The sequence below is a fragment of the Dipodomys merriami genome, unplaced genomic scaffold (assembly GCF_024711535.1).
Source record: "Dipodomys merriami isolate MVZ:Mamm:240054 unplaced genomic scaffold, mDipMer1.0.p SCAF_275, whole genome shotgun sequence".
Taxonomy (NCBI): Eukaryota; Metazoa; Chordata; class Mammalia; order Rodentia; family Heteromyidae; genus Dipodomys; species Dipodomys merriami.
In genome coordinates, this window is record NW_027204215.1 from 1,013,828 (window position 1) to 1,038,050 (window position 24,223).

At 63.2% G+C, this 24,223-nt stretch overlaps 1 protein-coding gene and 1 pseudogene across 1 annotated transcript; both read right to left on the reverse strand.

Moving 5' to 3' along the window:
* Window positions 1-2,265: 2,265 nt before the first annotated feature.
* On the reverse strand, window positions 2,266-8,595 carry LOC138837795 (uncharacterized; the record flags this gene model as incomplete). The annotated part of the gene is made up of 4 exons (XM_070036807.1): window positions 2,266-2,370; window positions 7,077-7,191; window positions 7,860-8,098; window positions 8,251-8,595. Coding segments are annotated over 4 exons (804 nt in total), but the record flags the coding sequence as incomplete, so codon positions are not given.
* An 847-nt stretch (window positions 8,596-9,442) lies between these two features.
* Window positions 9,443-11,846, reverse strand: LOC138837796 (uncharacterized; annotated as a pseudogene).
* Between the last annotated feature and the right edge of the window lie 12,377 nt (window positions 11,847-24,223).

Consider the following 24,223-nt stretch of genomic DNA (forward strand, 5'->3'; position numbering starts at 1 on the left):
AGTTGAGGGGGCCCCAGGGGGGCAGGCTCCAAGGGGGGCCTCTGAGGGGGCTCCCAGGGAGTCTGAGGGGTGGCTCTGGGGGGCCCAGGGGATTCCGGGGAGCCCAGGGGGAGCTGCGGGGAGGATCTCTGGGGGGGGGTCTCCGAGGGAAGGCTCCAAGGGGGGCTTCTGGGGGCTCTGGTCCCCCAGGGCCTCTGTCAGTGTAGATGGGAGTGCACACCTTATCTGAAGGCCAGGTTTGCTCCTGTCAAGGCTGCAGGCCTCGCTCAGACCCACTCAGGGGAGGAGGAGGGGAGCAGATGCCTTCTGGGTCTCGGGCCGGCACCATGGGCCCTGAGCTGTGAGCTCTCCTATGGCTGGCACCCAGGCAGGCTGACGGCAGGAAGGGCGGGCTGCAGGCAGGAAGGGTGGGCCACAGGCAGTGGCTGGGGACAGGCTTGGGGCTGTGGGCCGTGGCTGGGGATGGGCTCAGGGCCGCAGGCCGTGGCTGGGGACAGGCACAGGGCCGCGGGCTGTGGCTGGGGATGGGCACGGGGTCGCAGGCCGTGGCTGGGGATGGGCTTGGGGCCGTGGGCTGTGGCTGGAGATGGGCTCGGGGCCACAGGCCATGGCTGGGGATGGGCACGGGGCCATGGGACATGGCTGGGGATGGGCTCAGGGCGGGCCGCGGGCCGTGGCTGGGGATGGACATGGGGCCGCGGGCCGTGGCTGGGGACGGGCACAGGGCCACAGGCTGTGGCTGGGGACGGGCACAGGGCTGCAGGCCGTGGCTGGGGACGGGCTGCAGGTCATGGCTGGGGACGGGCTTGGGGCCGCAGGTCGTGGCTGGGGACGGGCTCGGGGCAGGCCGCAGGCCACGGCTGGGGACGGGCTCGGAGTGGGCCACGGGCCATGGCTGGGGATGGGCACAGGGCCGCGGGCCGTGGCTGGGGACGGGCACGGGGCCTCTGGCAGCAGGCTGTGCCCTCTGCTCCCTCTCCAGTCTGGGGTGTCTCTGCTCCTGCGTGGGTGGGGGTGCCAGGGCGCCATGCCGGCCTTCAGAATTCCCGCTGAGCCCCTCTGTGCCCACCCTGCCGGGTCCTTGTGCTGGGGCAGCCGGGGGCCCTTGAACCCAGAGGCTGCGGTGGCGCTGCGTGCTGCGAAGCGCAGGGTGCTAATGAGACTGCCGCAGGGCAGCCTGCTCACCAGCTCTGCCGGGGAGGCGCCATCACGAAGATTGCTTCTTTTTAATTACTCTGTTAATTGATATAAAACAGAAAGGATGCAGATTAGTTGCATGCAATTAGCAAATTAATTCTCGGCAATTACAGACTTTCTAACAGCGTGGCTTTACAGGTGCACACTGGCCTCCACGGCTTATTGATCGCGCTGTTCTGAGAGAGAGGTCCAGAGGAGGCGTTCGCATCAGACACTGGCAGAGGCGGAAGCGGGCTCTGCAGAGGTCTCTGTGGCGCTGACAGCCCCACCCCGGGCGGGGCCTTTGGGCTGTTTTCAGACAACGCAGATCTGCTCTGCCCACCCTCGGGCCCTCCCAGGCGGTCCCACCATGGGCCATCTCCAGCGCCATCTCTGTCTGTGCCCAGCACTGACCGCTCCAGTCTGAGGCAGGAAGAGTCCTGCAGCGTGCCCACCCGGCACGGAGGGCGTGCTGGGCATGGGCCAGGTGCGTGAGGACTTGGGAATGTGAGCACGCTTTCCCCGTGTGGGCAGGCTTGTGTCTGGGCCTGCTGGCCAGCCTCTAGCTGCAGCACGCTGAGCAGGCCCCTGACCCGAACGCCTGACTGGCCGCGCGCTCCAGCACCGTGGATGCTCTCTCACTTCGAATTCCGCTGGCACTGATGCCGCGGGGGCGCAGGAAGGAAAAGCTGCACACACCCGTCGCTTGCAGTTGTTTTTTATCAGCTCCTAGAATGTGCACGCACGCACGCACGCACGCACGCACGCATGCAGACAGGCCCTCCTGGATGTGATAGATGACCCCTGGCTATGGGAAGGGGGCTGCGGGGGTCCTGGGGTAAGGAGGTGGTGAAGCTGCAGGCTTGAGCCGTGACACAGAGCAGGCTGCGTGAGGTGATTCTGTCTCTGCTGAATGGGACCTGTCCTCTGCACCAGGAGAAAACCCATCAGCTCTGCAGTGAGCCGAGGCTCAGGAGCCACGAGCGCTCATTCCCAAGTCACACAGTGAGAAAAATGGGCGAGAGGTGAGCTCTGTGAGCCGCGTTCCAAAGACACGCATGCCCTGCACGCTGCTGCCTCCTCAGACCTTCATCCCGAAGCAATTTTGTCTGCAAGCTCGCTCTCCAGTTTGAAAGCCCTGACCTCCACAAATGCAAACATCTCGGAGGTGACCGTGACACCCTGCTTTACCCGCTAAAAAGGAAAAAGCCCATGAAACCAGCCCACTGTAATGGATGTGGAAGTTCACCTTGAAATTGCAGTTCATTAATCACATTAAACTCTTAAATCTACGCCTCTCACAATTACTTTTTTTTTAAATAGACTATTTTTTAGAGTAGCTGTAGATCGAGCTGTCATTACCTTTAAAAGGCTCTTTGTGCAGGGGTCACCAGCACCTCCACACAGCCCATCCGCGGCTCCCCTGGCTGGGTTGGGCCGGTGCATGGAGCTGCAAAGGCCTGGCCCACTCGAGTTCTGCACCAGCCCGCGGCTCGCGGGGTGGCCAGGGTCCTGGTCCCCCTTCCTGATGCCGGTCCTTTCCCGCAGCACACCCAACCCACCTGGACTCAGAGCACCAGGACTCCTGGCTGTGGGAACAAAGCTCTTTCTTGGACCTGTGTTCCCATCTCTGAGAGGTCAGAGATACAAGGCCTTCCTGGCCTACATAGCCATGTTGATGAGGAGACTTGGAGTTCGGGGTCTGTCTCTGAACCTGTGCCGCTGATAGTCAGACACACTCTCAACTCCAGCTTCAGTCTCTCACCCAGACAATGGGCCATTAGCTACATCCCAGGGTGCAGGGCCTGCTGAGCTCTGGCCCTGAGCTGCTGCCCCCAGCGACAGTAAGCAGAGTCCGCCTCCTCCCATCCTCCACACACAGCCTCTCACTTCACCTATGTGCCCCAAGCCCCTGCAGCCTTGGAAGAGGCTGGGCTTGGTGCTGGGATCCCACACCCCATTCTCTCCCTCGCCGGGTCCTAGTGGGCTCGGACAGCTTCCTTCTGGACACCCCCAGGTTGACCTAAGCCACCTCTGCTATCTTTACATTCTGAACTCCCTATCCTGCATTCCTCTCTCACCTGCACCCTAGTCACAGCCTGGAGCCTGATGGGTGCATTGTCACTCCGGGACCTGCTGCAGGCCTAGAGCAAGTCACAGCTCCAGCACCTGCTGCAGGCCTAGAGCAAGACAGAGCTCCAGCACCTTCTGTAGGCCACAGAGCAAGTCACAGCTCCAGCACCTGCTGCAACCACAGAGCAAGTCACAGCTCCAGCACCTGCTGCAGCCACAGAGCAAGTCACAGCTCTAGCACCTGCTGCAACCACAGAGCAAGTCACAGCTCCAGCACCTGCTGCAGCCAGAGAGCAAGTCACAGCTCCAGCACCTGCTGCAGCCAGAGAGCAAGTCACAGCTCTAGCACCTGCTGCAACCACAGAGCAAGTCGCAGCTCCAGCACCTGCTGCAGCCACAGAGCAAGTCACAGCTCCAGCACCTGCTGCAGCCACAGAGCAAGTCACAGCTCCAGCACCTGCTGCAGCCAGAGAGCAAGTCACAGCTCTAGCACCTGCTGCAACCACAGAGCAAGTCGCAGCTCCAGCACCTGCTGCAGGTCTAGAGCAAGTCACAGCTCCAGCACCTGCTGCAACCACAGAGCAAGTCACAGCTCTAGCACCTGCTGCAGCCACAGAGCAAGTCACAGCTCCAGCACCTGCTGCAGCCACAGAGCAAGTCACAGCTCTAGCACCTGCTGCAGGCCTAGAGCAACTCACAGCTCTAGCACCTGCTGCAGGCCTAGACAAGTCATAGCTCCAGCACCTGCTGCAGCCACAGAGAAAGTCACAGCTTCAGCACCTGCTGTAGCCACAGAGCAAGTCGCAGCTCTAGCACCTGCTGCAGGCCTAGAGCAAGTCACAGCTCTAGCACCTGCTGAAGCCAGAGAGCAAGTCGCAGCTCCAGCACCTGCTGCAGGTCTAGAGCAAGTCACAGCTCCAGCACCTGCTGCAGGCCTAGAGCAAGTCACAGCTCCAGCACCTGCTGCAGCCACAGAGCAAGTCACAGCTCCAGCACCTGCTGCAGCCACAGAGCAAGTCACAGCCGCAATACCCACTGCAGGCCAGAGAGCAAGTCACAGCTCCAGCACCTGCTGCAGGCCTAGAGCAAGACAGAGCTCCAGCACCTTCTGTAGGCCACAGAGCAAGTCACAGCTGCAATACCTGCTGAAGGCCAGAGAGCAAGTCACAGCTCTAGCACGTGCTGCAGCCAGAGAGCAAGTCACAAAGTGATCAACAATCCCCAGACCCTGCTTTACAAGACTGGTCAGGTAGAAGAAAAATGTGTGCATGTGTGAATGTTGTGCATGTGTGAGAGTGTACACATGCACTGTGTATGCATACAGGTATGGGGACACATGTACACACATGTGAGTATGTGTGACTGCATGTGTTGAGTGTAAGGTGGTGAGTAATTTTGAGAAAACAATATTTTTGGAAAAATCACGATAATGCATTTATAGATACAGTACAAATTTCAAAAAACATGAGTCACTTTGAGCATTTTTATGTCAATATATTATGAACATGTCAGTGAGATAAATGATTTTGTAGAAAATCTACAGCAAAATTGGCTCAAAAATACAAAATGAATTATAATCCATTAAAGAAATCAATTCAGTAATTGAATCACGTTCTCTCTCACTTGCTCTCTCTCACACACACCTACATCTCTTGACTGTGTGTGTGTGTGTGTGTGTGTGTGTGCGTGCGAGTGCGCACGCGCCAGTCCTGGAGTTTGAACTCGGGGCCTTGGCACTGCCCCTGAGCTTTTAAGTACACAAGGCTAGCGCTCTACCACTTGAGCCACAGCTTCATTTCTGGCTTTTTGGTGGTTAATTGGAGATGAGAGTCTCATGGACTTTTCTGCCTGGGCTGGCTTCAAACTGTGATCCTTAGATCTCAGCCTCCTGCGTAGCTAGGATTATAGGAGTGAGCCACCAGCACCCAGCTTGACTTAGATTTCAAAGGCAAAAGTTTGCTAAACTTTCTAAGAATATGAAATATTATCTATAGAAGTAATTCATAGAAAAATAAGGAAACCACATAATTTCATGAAGCTGGTACAATCTTGCCCTCAAAAGAGAACATAACTAGAGAAACTTGTAGCAAATAAATCCCTGAGTATATAAAACCAATGACGAGCCAGGCGCCAGTGGCTCACACTGTCATCCTAGCTACTCGGGAGGCTGAGATCTGAGGATCACAGTTCAAAGCCAGCCCGGGCAGGAAAGTCTGTGAGAGTCATCTCTAACCAACCACCAGGAAACTTGAAGTGGTGCTGTGGCTCAAGCGGTATAGTGCTCACCTTGAGCTGAAGAGCTGAGGGCCAGCGCCCAGGCCCAGAGTTCAAGACCCATAACTTGCAAAAAACAAAACACAACAATCAATGCAAACATTAATGACCCGAAAGAGACCCACTGTGTTCTCTTGGGTCAGAGGCAGAAGCAAGAACACACACGCCACAAGGCCAGAACCACCCAGTCCGTTCCCAGGAAGGTGGAACACAACACAGGTTCATTGGCCTGTGGCTGGAGAGGAGGGTATGGGGCTGTGTTCGGTGGCCTTGCTCAAGGCCCTGGGGTGATTGCACGGAGAGAGAGCGCACTTGTGAGTCTGAATATATGTCTGACCTTCCTCTTCCTCCTTATAATTCTACTAGGATTCGCTCCCTCCACACCGGCGACTTGACTTGATCTTGCTCATCTCCCTGAGGCCACACCTCTCCACAGCACAGCTGGATTAAGTTTCTACCCTCTTACTGCTTCAAAATGGAGATAGAGCACTTGAAGCCTTGGGGAGCATTTGCGCCGCACCCAGAGTAAAACCCAGAACAGAAGAGGGACACGTGAAAGCCAGAGGTGCTTTTCCATACCATCGAGAACAATCCATCTGGAAAGGGAATTCAGAAAGCAATCTCCTTTACTACAGCATCCAAGAGAATAGGAGCCTTGGAATAAAATTACCAAGGCGGTGAAAGGCTTTATGTGGAAAACTGAACAGCATTGCTGGAGAAAGTGAAGACCTGTGACTAAGTAGAAGGACATCCCGGGTTCATGGATCGGGAGCCGTGATGCTGCGGATGGGGTAACACCCAAAACGACCTACGGATGCCGAGCAGAGAACGTAAAGGCAACTCTAATTTTCACACGAGATGCCTCATGCGACCAAAACAAGCTTCAGAAGAATAAAATTGAGGAATTGATATTTATCAGTGTCAAAACTCACTTGTAGTAACTTACAGTAGTGCAAATTGAACGCTACTAGCATGAAACCTAATCGAACAATCAGCTCCAGAGATCAGTTCACATACCTGCCTCCGGTGATCGTCAGCCAGGGGCTGGGGCCGTTCCCGGGAGGAAGTCTAACTGGTGGAGTGGGACCTCCACACCCACATGCCAGAGGCTAAGGGCGCCATGACTGCCGCGTCTCACGAGGAGCATGCAATGGGAAGGACGGCGCTAGCGCTAGAGCGAGGAAAGTCTGAGAAGAAGGCGGGAGTCCACTCTATGTGGCCTTAGAGGTGACGATGGATCCCTAGCCAAGTTGCCCAGGGCAACAAACAAACGGAAGCTAAGTTGGACATCATTGAGGCTAAAGACTTGGGGTCTCAGAAGACATTATCGACGAAGTGAGACAATCCGCCGAACGGAGATACTTGTGGATTGTAGTTCTGAGAGGGCCGTCCAGCCACACGGGGGGCAAAGGATTTGAGTGGAAGTTTTCTTCCAAACAGCCAATAAGCTACTAGGGAAATGCAAACCAAATCCACCTCACACGCACTAGTGCGGCAGTCGTCGGCCTTACAGAGAATACCAAATGTTGCTGATGCTGTGGAGCACGGCTCACCTGGTCTGCTGCTGGAGGGAAGGGCTTCTGCGGGGAGGAGACCGGCCACACACCAAGCACGTCACCCACACAGCTAGCCCGCGTGCGGCGAGGCCGATCTGGGTGTGCCGTCGGCCTTTAGGCGTCGTTAAGAGAGACAAGCAGGGGCACTTGACTGGGAGAGGCCCCCTCCACCGCAGCCCTGCAGCTCCTCCTGGGCTGGGAAGGGGCTCGGGAGGGGGCGGAGAGGACGGTCCCCCCCCCCCCCCCGCACGCCCCTAGGCCCTCACAAAGCCTGCAAGCTGGGGAGGGGCCCTCCCTCCACCCCTGCCCCCCCATCCCACTCCTCTCCCTGCGGACTGCAGAACAATCTGCCAGCGGGGAGCTGGGGGGGCTGGCCAGGAGCTGGGGGGGCTGGCCGGGAGCTGGGGGGGGCTGGCCGGGAGCTGGGAGGGGGGGCTGGCCAGGAGCTGGGGGGGGCTGGCCGGGAGCTGGGAGGGGGGGCTGGCCAGGAGCTGGGGGGGGCTGGCCGGGAGCTGGGAGGGGGGGGCCGGGAGCTGGGAGGGGGGGGCCGGGAGCTGGGGGGGGCTGGCCGGGAGCTGGGGGGGGCTGGCCGGGAGCTGGGGGGGGCTGGCCGGGAGCTGGGGGGGCTGGCCGGGAGCTGGGGGGGGCTGGCCGGGAGCTGGGGGGGGCTGGCCGGGAGCTGGGGGGGGCTGGCCGGGAGCTGGGGGGGGCTGGCCGGGAGCTGGGGGGGGCTGGCCGGGAGCTGGGAGGGGGGGCTGGCCGGGAGCTGGGAGGGCTGGCCGGGAGCTGGGGGGGGCTGGCCGGGAGCTGGGGGGGGCTGGCCGGGAGCTGGGGGGGGCTGGCCGGGAGCTGGGGGGGGCTGGCCGGGAGCTGGGGGGGGGGGCTGGCCGGGAGCTGGGAGGGGGGGCTGGCCGGGAGCTGGGGGGGGCTGGCCGGGAGCTGGGAGGGGGGCTGGCCGGGAGCTGGGAGGGGGGCTGGCCGGGAGCTGGGAGGGGGGGCTGGCCAGGAGCTGGGGGGGGCTGGCCAGGAGCTGGGGGTCTGGCCGGGAGCTGGGGGGGCTGGCCGGGAGCTGGGGGGGCTGGCCGGGAGCTGGGAGGGGGGGCTGGCCGGGAGCTGGGGGGGGCTGGCCGGGAGCTGGGAGGGGGGCTGGCCGGGAGCTGGGAGGGGGGGCTGGCCGGGAGCTGGGGGGGGCTGGCCGGGAGCTGGGGGGGGCTGGCCGGGAGCTGGGAGGGGGGGCTGGCCGGGAGCTGGGGGGGGCTGGCCGGGAGCTGGGGGGGGGCTGGCCGGGAGCTGGGGGGGGGGCTGGCCAGGAGCTGGGGGTCTGGCCGGGAGCTGGGGGGGCTGGCCGGGAGCTGGGGGTCTGGCCGGGAGCTGGGAGGGGGGCTGGCCGGGAGCTGGGGGGGGGCTGGCCAGGAGCTGGGGGGCTGGCCGGGAGCTGGGGGGGGCTGGCCAGGAGCTGGGAGGGGGGGCTGGGCTGGCTGGGAGCTGGGGGAGCTGGGGGGGGCTGGCCAGGAGCTGGGGGGGGCTGGCCGGGAGCTGGGGGGGGCTGGCTGGGAGCTGGGGGGGGCTGGCCGGGAGCTGGGGGGGCTGGCTGGGAGCTGGGGGGGCTGACCAGGAGCTGGGGGGGCTGGCCGTGAGCTGGGGGGGCTGGCCGGGAGCTGGGGGGGGCTGGCCAGGAGCTGGGAGGGGGGGCTGGCCGGGAGCTGGGGGGGGCTGGCCGGGAGCTGGGGGGGGGCTGGCCGGGAGCTGGGAGGGGGGGCTGGGCTGGCTGGGAGCTGGGGGAGCTGGGGGGGGCTGGCCAGGAGCTGGGGGGGGCTGGCCAGGAGCTGGGGGGGGCTGGCCGGGAGCTGGGGGGGGCTGGCCGGGAGCTGGGGGGGGCTGGCCGGGAGCTGGGGGGGGCTGGCCAGGAGCTGGGAGGGGGGGCTGGGCTGGCTGGGAGCTGGGGGAGCTGGGGGGGGCTGGCCAGGAGCTGGGGGGGGCTGGCTGGGAGCTGGGGGGGCTGGCCGGGAGCTGGGGGGGGCTGGCCAGGCGCTGGGGGGGGCGCTGGCTGGGAGCTGGGGGGGGCTGGCCGGGAGCTGGGGGGGCTGGCCGGGAGCTGGGGGGGGCTGGCCGGGAGCTGGGGGGGGGCTGGCTGGGAGCTGGGGGGGCTGACCAGGAGCTGGGGGGGCTGGCCGTGAGCTGGGGGGGCTGGCCAGGAGCTGGGGGGGGCTGGCCGGGAGCTGGGGGGGGGCTGGGCTGGCTAGGAGCTGGGGGGGGCTGGCCAGGAGCTGGGGGGGGGCGCTGGCCGGGAGCTGGGGGGGGCTGGTCTGGCTAGGAGCTGGGGGGGGGCTGGGCTGGCTGGGAGCTGGGGGGGGCTGGGCTGGCTAGGAGCTGGGGGGGGCTGGCCAGGAGCTGGGGGGGCGCTGGCCGGGAGCTGGGGGGGGGCTGGGCTGGCTAGGAGCTGGGGGGGGGCTGGGCTGGCTAGGAGCTGGGGGGGGCTGGTCTGGCTAGGAGCTGGGGGGGGGCTGGGCTGGCTAGGAGCTGGGGGGGGCTGGGCTGGCTGGGAGCTGGGGGGGGCTGGGCTGGCTAGGAGCTGGGGGGGGGCTGGGCTGGCTAGGAGCTGGGGGGGGCTGGTCTGGCTGGGAGCTGGGGGGGGGCTGGGCTGGCTAGGAGCTGGGGGGGGCTGGTCTGGCTAGGAGCTGGGGGGGGGCTGGGCTGGCTAGGAGCTGGGGGGGGCTGGGCTGGCTGGGAGCTGGGGGGGGCTGGGCTGGCTAGGAGCTGGGGGGGGGCTGGGCTGGCTAGGAGCTGGGGGGGGCTGGTCTGGCTGGGAGCTGGGGGGGCTGGTCTGGCTGGGAGCTGGGGGGGCTGGGCTGGCTGGGAGCTGGGGGGGGCTGGGCTGGCTGGGAGCTGGGGGGGCTGGCCGGGAGCTGGGGGGGCTGGGCTGGCTAGGAGCTGGGGGGGCTGGGCTGGCTGGGAGCTGGGGGGGCTGGTCTGGCTGGGAGCTGGGGGGCTCTGCTGGCCCAGATGCACCGGCCTCCATTGTGTTCTGCTGAGCCCCCGTCTGCTCAGCCTTCACCAGTGGCTGCCCTCCGGGGCACATGAGGATCCCATTCATCGCCACAGATTCATGAGGCATTTCACTGGAAGCCTGCGTACCCAACTGGACATCAATGACACTGAAATTAAACGGCTGTGTTGTCCACGGCCTGGGGACCGAGCGTGGGGCGCAGGTCTTCCTGCAGCAGTCACGGCCGGACTCCCTGCTGGCCCTGGGACTGCAGAGCAGGGAGGGGCAAGGTCAGCTTTGCTGTCCCTTCAAGAGGCTCTCAGCGGTGGCTGGCGGTGGCCCAGGTGTCTGGTGTGGAACGAGGGCCAGGGAGCGCTGCCCTGGGTGTCTGGTCTGCAGGGAAAGCCTGGCCTGAGCACCGGGCAGCGGGGCCAGGGCCCGCCTGCCCTGAGCACTACTTGCTCATAGCCCAGCCCAGAAGCCAGTCACGCAGGAGCTCGTTAGAAACAAGGACCGGTCCTCTGCGTGAGAGAGAATCCATGCTTGAGGATGAGGTCTGGGCCTGGCAGGGCTCTATGCATACACCTCTGGCCTGCCCCGGCGAGGGGCAGCAGCCCTGAAGCCCCGTTCCATTCTCTGCAGCCGTCCCTGGGGTGGAGGCCGCTGGACTGTGCCGCGGGATGACAGCTGCTGCAAGTCTGTGCGTCCTCTGAGCTCCGCAGGGGAAGTCCTCCTCACAGCCCTCCAGGCATCCACACGGGGTCTCTGAGGCCCCAAACCCTGGACCCAGCCAGGCACCGGCGGCTCACGCCTGTCATCCTACCTACTCAGGAGGCTGAGAGCTGAGGATCACAGTTCAAAGCCAGCCCAGGCAGGAAAGTCTGTGACACGCTTATCTCCAATGAACCACCAGAAAACTGGAAGTGGCGCTGTGGCTCAAGTGGTAGAGTGCTCGCCTTGAGTTGAAGAGCTGAGGGACAGAGCCCAGGCTCTGAGTTCAAGCTCCATGACTGACAAAAAAACCAACCAACCAACCTACCAAACAACCAAAAAGAACCCTGGGCCCAAAAGAGTCCCACAGGAAGGCAAGGAAATGTGTGGCATTGCTAGGTAATCCTGAAATTAAAACAAGCATGCTGCGGCGGCTCAAAAAATGGCATTTGCATAATTCGAAATTTGAGGAAAATCTCTAAATAATTTTGATGGAAATGTTGCCACGGTGGACATGTGTCTACCTATAATGTCAGCTGGTAAATTGCTGTAATTTCTCCTCCACTTCGTGTTCTTTTGCACATTAATTGTCAGTTACAGGATAAGATGCTTTAGAAAAGACAGAAGAGGAACAATGCCGTGGCCCGGCCTGAAGGAGGGGCCGTGGATGATTTTTTGGCTTGCAGCGTAGAGTGGAGTGTGGGCACGCCTGGTGCGTGGAGCCCCGGCCTGTGCGCTGGGCCCTGGCCTGCTGCGTGGAGCCCCAGCCTGCTGCGTGGAGCCCCGGCCGGTGCGTGGAGCCCTGGCCTGTGCGCTGGGCCCTGGCCTGCTGCGTGGAGCCCTGGCCTGCTGCGTGGAGCCCAGGCCTGCTGCGTGGAGCCCCGGCCTGTACGCTGGGCCCTGGCCTGCTGCGTGGAGCCCCGGCCTGTACGCTGGGCCCCGGCCTGCTGCGTGGAGCCCCGGCCTGTGCGCTGGGCCCCGGCCTGCTGCGTGGAGCCCCGGCCTGTGCGCTCGGCCCTGGCCTGCTGCGTGGAGCCCCGGCCTGTGCGCTGGGCCCCGGCCTGCTGCATGGAGCCCTGGCCTGCTGCGTGGAGCCCCGGCCTGCTGCGTGGAGCCCCAGCCTGTGTGCTGGGCCCCGGCCTGCTGCGTGGAGCCCCGGCCTGTGCGCTGGGCCCCGGCCTGTGCGCTGGGCCCCGGCCTGCTGCGTGGAGCCCCGGCTTGTGCGCTGGGCCCGCAGGGCAGCTCTGGGCTGCAGCACCAGGCCTACCCAACGTTCACATGCAGACACTCCCTGTCTTGACTTACTCGTGTGCGCGTGTGCAAACTGACAAACCTTAATGCGTGTGTCACACTTGTACATGCATAACACTTGCATAGCCTTGTAGCCCACATGTACACTCACACACACAGGCACATTTTAACATGCATACACAAGCTAACACACGCATTCACACGCAGGCCCGAGCTCCCAGCCCATCATGCCAACACTTTCACATCCAGACAAGTCTATCACATGCAAGTACACGCATCGTCTAGCACACTTACATGTACTCTCACATAGTCACACTCACCAGTAACACACACTCACATCCGCACAGTTACACATATTCACACAAGCCCACCACGCCCAAGTGCACTCACGGGCATGCCAACTAAGTGTGACACACACAGGTATGGTTTGCACACACACTCGCATAAGCCTAACACATTCACACTCAAAGCACAGTACACACTCAAGCATTCACACACACACACACACACACATGAGTGGGTGGCTATACGTGTGAAATTCACCAGATCTAGGCACAGAAGTCCTTGGAAAACAGAAGGCAAAGGTGAATCTCCTGCTGGGCTTCGGTGGCTCACGCCTGTCAGCCTAGCTACTCAGGAGGCTGAGAGCTGAGGATCTCGGTTCAAAGCCAGACTGGGCAGGAAAGTCTGTGAGACTCTTATCTCCAATAAATCATCAGAAGACCGGAAATGGCGCTGTGGCTCATGTGGTAGAGTGCTCGCCTTGAGCTGAAGAGCTCAGGGACAGGCCCAGGCCGAGTTCAGGCCCCACAACCAACAACACAAAAAAGCGAATCTCCCCTGCTCACACCCTCAGGCAATGCCTAGGCCTGGTTCCGGTCTGAGCTGCCCTGCCCCCTGCAAAGCCTGGGGCCCCAGGCCTGAGCTGGTCCCTCGGGGTTCTGGACCCATCCCCTAGCCAGAGCTGTGGTCCCCCGTCACCCAGCACTCCCCCTGCTGGGGGTTTTGGGCTTGGCATCCAAGAGGCAGTCAGATGGAATCTTGGGCGCCCAGCCTGCAGCAGGCCCTGCTCAGGCAGTCGGAGTTGCTTCTGGGTGGTGCGCAGCCTTGGTGACGCAGCCACCTCCAGGACCTTGCAGGCAGGCTGGCGCTGGCTGCTCCTCTGACGCCTGCCCCCTTCCTTCCCAGAGCCGGAGCAACTCTCCTGTCCCACCCGGGGCCGCTTGCTCCAGCGGCAGGCGTGGGGTGAGGCCGGCAGGGCAGCCTGCGCGTGGGCTAGGGGGTCCTGCTGCGGCTCAGGTGAAGCAAAGTCCTAGGGCTTGAACGTAGGGCTTAGGCTTCACTCACGGCTGGTGCTCTACACTTGACCCACGCCTCTAATCCTGACTTTTTATTTGTGCCAGTCCTGAAGCTTGAACTCAGAGCCTGAGCACTCTCTGAGCTTTTTTGCTAAATGGTAGTGCTCTACCACTTCAGCTACATTTCCTTTGTTGTTGTTGTTGTTGTTGTTTGGATAAGAGTCTCACAGATTTTCCTGCCCAGTCTGGCTCCAAATCGTGATCCTCAGATCTCAACTTCCTGAGTGGCTAGGACGACAGGTGTGAGCCACTGGTACCTGGCCAATCCTGACTTTTGCAGGGTAACGGGGGATAAGAGTTTCATGGATTTGTCTGCCCAGGCTGGCTTTGAACCATCCTCAGATCTCAGCCTCCTGAGTAGCTGGGTTCATGAGTGTGTGCCACTGAGGTCCGCGAGGAACTGTTTTTCGGGTGGGAAACGAAGAACCAGCCAGGCCGCCTGTGGTGGGGTCCCAGCTGGGGGAGGGGGAGCCAGCACCTCAGCTCAGGGCCCTGGGGACTTGCCAGGCCCATCCACCCTGCCCCAGTGCTGGTAGAACCTCGCTGGCTTCCTCCACCCCTTCCTCCGCTCTGCCCCACCCCCTCTCCAGTAAAAGCAGCCATTTCTTACCAGGAGCTGTCACACGGCCCTGCCAAAGTACTCCATTAGTTTATTATTCATGGTGAAAAACCATTCTAATAACGTTTCTGTGCTATTGATATTCCACCGTCGGGCTGCTTTAAGCCCCTCCCCCCTTCGGCTCTCCTCTTCCAAGAGCCAACCTATTTTTAACAAAGAATATTGAAATTAAAATCTAATCGCTTGCAATATGCTACACTGAACAAATATGCTTCCAGTGTCCTGAGCTGATCCAAGAACAGGGGAGGAGGAGATGCTGGAGGGGGTGCTGGAGTGGGTGTCGGAGGGGTACTGAAGGGGGGTGCTGGAGGGGTGCAGGAGGTGATGCTGGAGGGGGTACCCCAGGAGGCGCCAGAGAGGGTGCCGGAGGGGATGCCTGGGTGGGTGCTGGAGTGGGTGCTGGAGGGGGTGGGGGAGGGGAGGGGGAGGGTACCGGAGGACTGCAGGAAGGGGCCTCCTGCCCCAGGTAGTGCCTGAAGCCCTGGCTCCTTTCCTTTTCTATGCCTACTGCCTACCCTTTTCCCTCACTCCTTCCCTGTGACCAGCCCCCGCCCCGCCGGGCCCCTCTGTCTCTTCCCTGTGACCAGCCCCCGCCCCGCCGGGCCCTCTGTCTCTTCCCTGTGACCAGCCCTCGCCCCGCCGGGGCCCCTCTGTCTCTCCCAGACTCCGTTTGACAAGTGAGTTGGTTCTTGTACTGAGCGGCTGCTCCTTCCCCTTCCCGCTGCCCTCTCATTGTGGGGGTCCTGGTCCTGCCCCCCACTATGGCACCAAGCCGGCCAGTCAGCGTCCCCAGGGCCTCCGTTGCCGGCAGTCAGTGGTGCTGCTCCTTTACTGAGCAGGCGAGGGGACACTGCACACAGACACGTACAAGATGGCCCCTGTCTGTCCACGACGCACCTGTTACAGTCCAGTGTGCCTGGATGGGCTCCCCGGCCCAGGGTCAAACAGATGGCTTTCCTTGGGGTGAGCAGAGACGGATGGGAAAGCAGCAGTTCCCCGAGTTCCATGGTGGCGGCCAGCAGGACGGGGAGCCGCGGCCCAGGCGGCCCAGGCCCCCGCCCCGTGCCCCGTGCCATCTGGTCTCCGGGTCAGGAAGGGGCATCGGCCTGCTTCTCCACGCTGCAGGCAGTGAACACGGCAGGCGGATTCCCACAGAACTCCCACGTGCTCGGCTCGGCTTGCCTGCTGCTCTGCTCCCGCGTGTCCCTGCCGCTCACCACAGATTTTCCAGGAAGTGCAGGAAGTGCGGGGGGGGGGGGGGGGGGGGAGGGGGAGGGGGAGGAGAGTGGGAGGGGGGAGGGGAGGGGGGAGGGGGAGGAGAGGGGGAGGAGGAGGGGAGGGGAGGGGGGGAGGGGAGGAGAGTGGGAGGGGGGAGAGGAGGGGAGGGGGAGGAGAGTGGGAGGGGGGAGAGGAGGGGAGGGGGGAGGGGGAGAGGAGGGGGAGGGGAGGGGAAGGGGAGGGAGAGGGGGAGGGAGAGGGGAGGGGGAGGGGAGGGGGAGGGAGAGGGGGAGGGGGAGGGGAGGGGGAGGGGAGGGGGAGGGGAGGGGGAGGGGAGGGGGAGGGGAGGGGGAGGGGAGGGGGAGGGGAGGGGGAGGGGAGGGGAGGGGACCTCAGGGCCACCCAAACCTTACACCCTCCCCTCTGTGGTCGGTCGGTGAAAAAAACGAATCAATTTCTTGTTCAGTAAAAGGCAAAGCTATTTTTAACTTGCACGCCTGATTCAATTAAAACATGGGACAATTAGCAGTGCTCCTTTTGCGTTCCTGAGCTCTTTAATGCCGGGTGGGCTCACAGTCTCCCTGGTGGCCGCTGTGTTCAGGTCCTGCGTGGCTTGTGTGCGGGGCCTGCACGCCGCCCACCAGGCAGGCCAGCTCTGACCCCCGCCCGCCGCAGCCCCGCAGCCCCGCAGCCCCGCGGCCCCGCAGCCCCCGCAGCCCCGCAGCCCCGCAGCCCCGCAGCCCCCGCAGCCCCCGCAGCCCCGCGGCCCCGCGGCCCCACGGCCCCGCAGCCCCGCAGCCCCGCAGCCCCGCAGCCCCGCAGCCCCCGCAGCCCCCGCAGCCCCGCGGCCCCGCAGCCCCACGGCCCCGCAGCCCCGCAGCCCCGCAGCCCCGCAGCCCCCGCAGCCCCGCAGCCCCGCAGCCCCGCGGCCCCGCAGCCCCCGCAGCCCCGCGGCCCCGCAGCCCCACGGCCCCGCAGCCCCGCAGCCCCGCAGCCCCGCAGCCCCGCAGCCCCGCAGCCCCCGCAGCCCCGCGGCCCCGCAGCCCCACGGCCCCGCAGCCCCGCAGCCCCGCAGCCCCCGCAGCCCCGCAGCCCCGCAGCCCCGCGGCCCCGCAGCCCCGCGGCCCCGCAGCCCCGCAGCCCCGCGGCCCCGCAGCCCCGCAGCCCCGCGGCGGACTCAGCTTCTCCTGCGCATTCGTCTAGGTTCTCACAAACCTGGGCCACGTCTGCAAACCTCGCACATCCGATTCCCTAGTGAAGCCCACTGCAGCACCCCTGTGAGAGGAAATAGCCAGGGATGGAGACTGGGAGGGGAGGGAGGGGGAGGGCACGGGGGAGGGAGGGGGAGGGCACGGGGGAGGGAGGGGAGGGCACGGGGGAGGGATGGGGAGGGCACGGGGGAGGGAGGGGGAGAGGGCACGGGGGAGGGAGGGGAGGGCATGGGGGAGGAGGGGAGGGCACAGGGAAGGGACAGGAGGGCACGGGGGAGGGAGGGGAGGGCACGGGGAAGGGACGGGAGGGCACGGGGGAGGGAGGGGAGGGCACAGGGAAGGGACGGGAGGGCACGGGGGAGGGAGGGGAGGGCACCGGGGAGGGAGGGGAGGGCACGGGGGAGGGAGGGGGAGGGCACGGGGGAGGGAGGGGGAGGGCACAGGGAAGGGACGGGAGGGCACAGGGGAGGGAGGGGAGGGCACGGGGGAGGGAGGGGGAGGGCACGGGGGAGGGAGGGGGAGGGCACGGGGGAGGGAGGGGGAGGGCACGGGGGAGGGAGCATGCAGAGGAGGGTGGGGAGGGCCCTTGCCCGTCTGTGAAGAGAAGGGTCTTCCTGCATTGAAGCCAGCAGGCCCTGCTCTAGATGCCCCCAAACTGAGGCTGTAACGACAGCACCAGAACTCACAGAAGCTCCGCACAGCAGACGCGGCACCTGCAGAGAGGCCTCTGGTGGGCAGCAGCCGGCTCTGCTCCAGAGCAAGGTGCCAGGTTTGCACCCCCAGCCGGAGCCACGCCCACCCTCCCCTTCCGGGAGCCAGACCCGGCCGCCTGCAAGCCTGATGTCCCCAGATTGCCCCTGATTGTACGGCCTGCCCCAGGGAGGCTGAGCTTAACCTTTTAAAATGTCCCAGCTGCCCAGGAGCTGCTTACAATGTGTTCGCACCTGAAGTCGCTGTAAGCCTCATTTAAAACATTGCCTACCTTTTCTTCTTGCCCTTTTCACGAGGACTCAAGCGCAGGGTGTGGCCGTGAACTGCTCCCCTCCTGGGAGGCCCCACCTCGCCCCACCCTGGGCACACACCGGGCCCCACCCGCACCCTCTGGATCTCCCCACTCTCCAGAGGAGGAAGCCTGGGCGACGCCAGTCCCATCCACAGCGTCTGTGCAGCCCTCACCTGAGAGAGGACCCTAGAGCGGCAGAGACAGAGACAGAGACAGAGACACAGAGAGACAGAGACAGACACAGACAGAGACAGAGACACAGACACAAAGAGACAGAGAGACACACAGAGATAGAGACACAGACACAGACAGAGACACAGACAGACACAGAGACAGAGACACAGACAGACACAAAGAGACAGAGACAGAGACACAGACAGACACAGAGACACAGACACAAAGAGACAGAGACACAGAGACACAGAGAGACAGAGACACAGAGACAGAGACACAGACACAAAGAGACAGAGACACAGACATAAAGAGACAGAGACACGGAGACACAGAGAGACAGAGACACAGAGACAGAGACACAGACACAAAGAGACAGAGACAGAGACACAGACAGAGACACAGACAGACACAGAGACACAGACACAAAGAGACAGAGACACAGAGAGACAGAGACACAGACACAGAGACACAGACACAGACACAAAGAGACACAGACACAGACATAAAGAGACAGAGACACAGAGACACAGACAGAGAGACAGAGAGACAGAGACAGGCAGAGACACAGACACAGACAGACAGGCGGAGGTGGGCTCCAGCACTGCTCAGCCTCGGTGGGTCCCACCGGCTGGCCACGCCCCCAGTCCTGGCTCGCCCCCGTGGGGGCAGGCTCAGACTCTCCACGCGAGGAACCTGGACCCCAGCCGAGGTGTCCCAGAGCTGGCCCACAGCCTCGCTATCTGAGTCAGTGCCATGAGAGGGTGGCAAGAACTCACTGAGCTCTAGGAGACAGGAGACCACGCCGGGCGGGGTTTGAGGGACGCTGGGCTGCTCAGGACGCTGCGCTGGGACCTGGAACACTCTGGGTGGGAACAGGAAGAGGGAGAACTTCCCTGGTCTGAGGGAGAGGGAGAATGTGCCGAGCCTAGGAAGCAGTCCATGCTGGGACCGGGGCCTGCAGGGGAGGATGTGCCAGCAAGGCCTCCCTAGCGGACCCAGCGCCAGGCAGCTCCTGCGAGGCCCAGGCCCGCCGCCTCGGGCACTTCCATCCACACAGGGCCCCTGGCCACCACGGCCCTGCACGGAACACCTGAAGTGAGCACAGACTGTGTGCAGAAGCACCTACTGCGTGCGTGGGCGCTGCTGTACACCTGAGCATCTGAGCACCTACTGCGTGCGTGGGCGCTGCTGTACACCTGAGCATCTGAGCACCTACTGCGTGCGTGGGCGCTGCTGTACACCTGAGCATCTGAGCACCTACTGCGTGGTACACCTGAGCATCTGAACACCTACTGTGTGCGTGGGTACTGCTGTACACCTGAGCATCTGAGCACCTACTGTGTGCGTGGGCACTGCTGTACACCTGAGCATCTGAGCACCTACTGTGTGCGTGGGCGCTGCTGTACACCTGAGCATCTGAGCACCTACTGCGTGGTACACCTGAGCATCTGAGCACCTACTGCGTGGTACACCTGAGCATCTGAACACCTACTGCGTGGTACACCTGAGCATCTGAACACCTACTGTGTGCGTGGGTACTGCTATACACCTGAGCATCTGAGCACCTACTGTGTGCATGGCCCCTGCTGTACACCTGAGCATCTGAGCACCTACTGTGTGCATGGCCCCTGCTGTACACCTGAGCATCTGAGCACCTACTGTGTGCGTGGCCCCTGCTGTACACCTGAGCATCTGAACACCTACTGTGTGCGTGGGTACTGCTGTACACCTGAGCATCTGAACACCTACTGTGTGCATGGCCCCTGCTGTACACCTGAGCACCTGAACACCTACTGTGTGGTACACCTGAGCATCTGAGTGACTGCTGGGGGCACTAGCCCCTGCTGTACACCTGAGCATCTGAGTACCTACTGTGTGCGTGTGCACTGCTCTACACCTGAGCATCTGAGCACCTACTGTGTGGTACACCTGAGCATCTGAGCACCTACTGCGTGGTACACCTGAGCATCTGAGCACCTACTGCGTGGTACACCTGAGCATCTGAACACCTACTGTGTGCATGGCCCCTGCTGTACACCTGAGCATCTGAGCACCTACTGTGTGCGTGGGCGCTGCTGTACACCTGAGCATCTGAGCACCTACTGTGTGCGTGGCCCCTGCTATACACCCGAGCATCTGAGCACCTACTGTGTGCGTGGCCCCTGCTGTACAGCTGAGCATCTGAGCACCTACTGCGTGGTACACCTGAGCATCTGAGCACCTACTGTGTGCGTGGGTACTGCTGTACACCTGAGCATCTGAGCACCTACTGTGTGCGTGGGCGCTGCTGTACACCTGAGCATCTGAGCACCTACTGTGTGCGTGGGTACTGCTGTACACCTGAGCATCTGAACACCTACTGTGTGCGTGGGCGCTGCTGTACACCTGAGCATCTGAACACCTACTGTGTGCGTGGGTACTGCGTGGTACACCTGAGCATCTGAGCGCCTACTGCGTGGTACACCTGAGCATCTGAGCACCTACTGTGTGCGTGGGTACTGCTGTACACCTGAGCATCTGAGCACCTACTGTGTGCGTGGCCCCTGCTGTACACCCGAGCATCTGAGCACCTACTGTGTGCGTGGCCCCTGCTGTACACCCGAGCATCTGAGCACCTACTGTGTGCGTGGCCCCTGCTGTACACCCGAGCATCTGAGCACCTACTGTGTGCGTGGCCCCTGCTGTATACCCGAGCATCTGAACACCTACTGCGTGCGTGGGCGCTGCTGTACACCCGAGCATCTGAGCACCTACTGTGTGTGAGGGCGCTGCGTGGTACACCTGAGCATCTGAGCACCTACTGCGTGCGTGGGCGCTGCTGTACACCCGAGCATCTGAGCGACTGCTGGGGCACTAGCCCCTGCTGTGTGCCTGAGCACACCAAGCCAGGCCATGGGTAGACTTGGGCTTGGGGCCCTCCTCCCAAGGAGCACTCAGCCCTCAGGCCTCCCCTACCACGTGGCCTTGCCTAGCCCACGGTAAGCACGGCGCGTGCCGGGGACTCTGTGGCCTGCACTGGGCCCCGCTGTCAGGAAGGGAGGGCAGCCCATGTGAGCCGCCAACCCCGTGTCCAGTAAAACCCCACCCAGCACCGGGGCAAGCGCGGTGCCCTGTGAGGGCTGCGAGGCCCCAGCCGCCTGCCCAGCCCCCGCGGGTGGGTGCTCCCCCGGGAGGACTCCTGCAGCCTGTGGAGACAGTGCTCAGGTGTAAGTCAACAGATCGTCCAGGACCGGCCTGCAGGGGGCGGGGCCCTCGCTGATGTCCCTGAGGGGCGACCTGGCCATCTCTGCAGCCGGGGTGTGGGCAAACGTGCTGGGGGGGGGGGGACGCACCCCACAGGGCCAGCATGGAGCCAAAGCCACGGGCCGGCCTGAGGTGCGGAGCCCAGGGGAGGGCAGAGCCCGCTGCTTGCCAGGGGCCGCCTCTCAGGTGGGCTAGCGCTGAACCGAGCAGCAGCCAGCTCAGCCCAGATCTCAGGGCTCTGGTAAGAATTTTCTGGAAATAGGTGTGAGGCACCGAGGGCTCCCCGGGAGCCGGGTGCTGGTGAGGTCTCCACCTTGCCTGGAAAGTAGCTGTGAGTGTTCAGCTGAAAGGGAGGAGAGGCTGCTGGTTTCAGGGGCTTTGGACCGGAGCTGTGTGGAGCAGACTGCAGATGCCAACGTGGGCCAGGATGTGCGCACAGAGCCAAAGCCTCCCAAGGGCGCCACCAGCTGGCACCTAGCAGGCAGCACACAAGTTTGGGAACCATTCCAACTCCAACCTTGTGACAATTCAGGGCACCCGTGTCGGGGAGGAGGCCACGGAAACAGGCCCAGACCCCATGTGAGGGCGGCAGACCCCACATAAGCCGGTCACCCACAATTACAAGGTCATTTCAACCTCGTACTTGTACCGCAGCTACCTACCTCCTGCGTTACTTATTTTATCCAGAGTCAGCACGTGAATCCGTGTCTAATCACCCGGTATAATTGTCCAATCTCATAGTAACACTTTAATTTGCAAAGCAAAAATAACCATGTGATCACCCTGCAATTGTACGATCGTTACCAATTACTTTGATGGAGTTTGCTGCGTGTTGACAGACTGTCTAGTCCACAAGCCTTCCGCGGCGCAGGCTTCTACCCTGCCTGACAGACGCTGCCGCCCCTGTGCCAGCCAGCATCAGCCGGCTCCGTGGTGTGGGGGCGCCCGAGCCCCACCCAGAACACTCATCGCTGCCCGCTGGCCTCAGGAGCGCCAGTCACGCAGGGCCAGTGCCACGGTCCAGCTGCCCGCTGGCCTCAGGAGCGCCAGTCACGCAGGGCCAGTGCCACGGTCCAGCTGCCCGCTGGCCTCAGGAGCACCAGTCACGCAGGGCCAGTGCCACGGTCCAGCCGCCCGCTGGCCTCAGGAGCGCCAGTCACGCAGGGCCAGTGCCACGGTCCAGCCGCCCGCTGGAGTCAGGAGCGCCAGTCACGCAGGGCCAGTGCCACGGTCCAGCCACCCGCTGGAGTCAGGAGCACCAGTCACGCAGGGCCAGTGCCACGGTCCAGCTGCCCACTGGTCTCAGGAGCGCCAGTCACACAGGGCCAGTGCCACGGTCCAGCTGCCCGCTGGAGTCAGGAGCGCCAGTCACGCAGGGCCAGTGCCACGGTCCAGCTGCCCGCTGGCATCAGGAGCGCCAGTCACGCAGGGCCAGTGCCATGGGCCGGCCGCCCGCCGGCGTCAGGAGCGCCAGTCACTCAGGGCCAGTGCCACGGTCCAGCTGCCCGCTGGCCTCAGGGAGCGCCAGTCATGCAGGGCCAGTGCCATGGGCCGGCCGCCCGCCGGCGTCAGGAGTGCCAGTCACGCAGGGCCAGTGCCACGGTCCAGCTGCCCGCTGGCCTCAGGGAGCGCCAGTCACGCAGGGCCAGTGCCACGGTCCAGCTGCCCGCTGGCCTCAGGGAGCGCCAGTCACGCAGGGCCAGTGCCACGGTCCGGCCGGCTGGAATACCTTACCTTCCCCAGAGGGGAAGGTGTCAGAGAGGGCTGCCACTGGCAGCCTGGGAGGAGCACACCCTGGGGTCTAGGCAACCGGAGGGGTTAAGGCCTGGACTCAAGTCTGTCTAAATCTGCACCCCACTTCAGACACCCTTGGGCCGAGGCTCCGGGCGAAGTCCAGACTCCAGGTCCCCTCCCCCCGGTGCCCTCTCCCAGGGCTGACGCGGGGCTGCCGTGACGTGGGGCTGCCGGGCCTCCCGGCCCCGACGCAGGCAGCTGCCATCTAAGAAGTGTGCGGAGCGGCTGTGCAGTGCAGTCAGCCATCCCAGGGAGGGGCACGGAGCCAGGCACCGCAGCGCAGCAGCCCCCTCCCGAGGCAGGGCTGGCGCCAGTGTGCCGGAGCTGTCATTGTCATCATGCTGAAGATGAACTCCAGAGGCAGGGGCTGGGGGCTCGGGGAGTTTCTGTTGGGGAGGAAACAGCACATAGCAAGGTCAAGAGTGTCCTAGGCCGGTGCCGGTGACTCACGCCTGTCATTCCAGCTACTCAGGAGGCTGAGATCTGAGGATCACGGTTCAAAGCCAGCCCGGGCAGGAAAGTCCATGAGACTCTTATCTCCAATAAACCACTAGAAAACCAGAAGTGGCGCTGTGGCTCAAGCGGTGGAGCGCTCGCCTTGAGCTGAATTGCTGAGGGACAGCACCCAGGCCCAGAGTTCAGGCCCCAAGATCAACCAAAAAAAAAAAAAAGAGCATCATAGTAGGACGGGGCTGCCTGGAACAAGCGGGGCCAGGCCAGGAGGGCCCTCCACCTTCCACACCCGAGCCCAGTGCTCAGCGACCTCTCGGCCAGAGCCTCCTGCCCACCTCCAGCGCCGGCCTGCACCTTCTACACCAGAGAGAGCAGCAGTCACTCTCCCTCCTCCTGGTCCCTCTCCCTCCTCCTGGTCCCTCTCCCTCCTCCTGGTCCCTCTCCCTCCTGATCCCTCTCCCTCCTCCCTCCTGATCCCTCTCCCTCCTGATCCCTCTCCCTCCTCCCTCCTGATCCCTCTCCCTCCTCCTGGTCCCTCTCCCTCCTCCTGATCCCTCTCCCTCCTGATCCCTCTCCCTCCTCCCTCCTGATCCCTCTCCCTCCTGGTCCCTCTCCCTCCTCCCTCCTGGTCCTTCTCCCTCCTGATCCCTCTCCCTCCTCCTGATCCCCCTCCTGATCCCTCTCCCTCCTCCTGATCCCTCTCCCTCCTGATCCCTCTCCCTCCTCCCTCCTGATCCCTCTCCCTCCTCCTGGTCCCTCACTCCTGGCTAGGCTGACTGTACTGTGGACAGTCTGAAACCCACAATGGGAAATACTGGTTGTCTAGGCTGATTCAAAGTGAATCTCAGACAGTGTGTGTGAGCACCGGCCTCAGCGCCGCCTGGCGTTCCCTGCCTTCTTTGCAGGCAGGCGATTCCGAGTGAGTGCTCCCCAGGAACTGCTCTCATTTGAGAAGGTGAGTGCTGTGCTGTGCGGCAGAGCATGTGTGTGCACGCGTGCACGTGTGTGCACACAGACACACAGACATGGTCAGAGAACTGTGTGCACAGACACAGAACACATGCGTGTGTACATGGCTACCCACAGACACCAAGCATGTGTGTGTGCACAGACACAGAACACA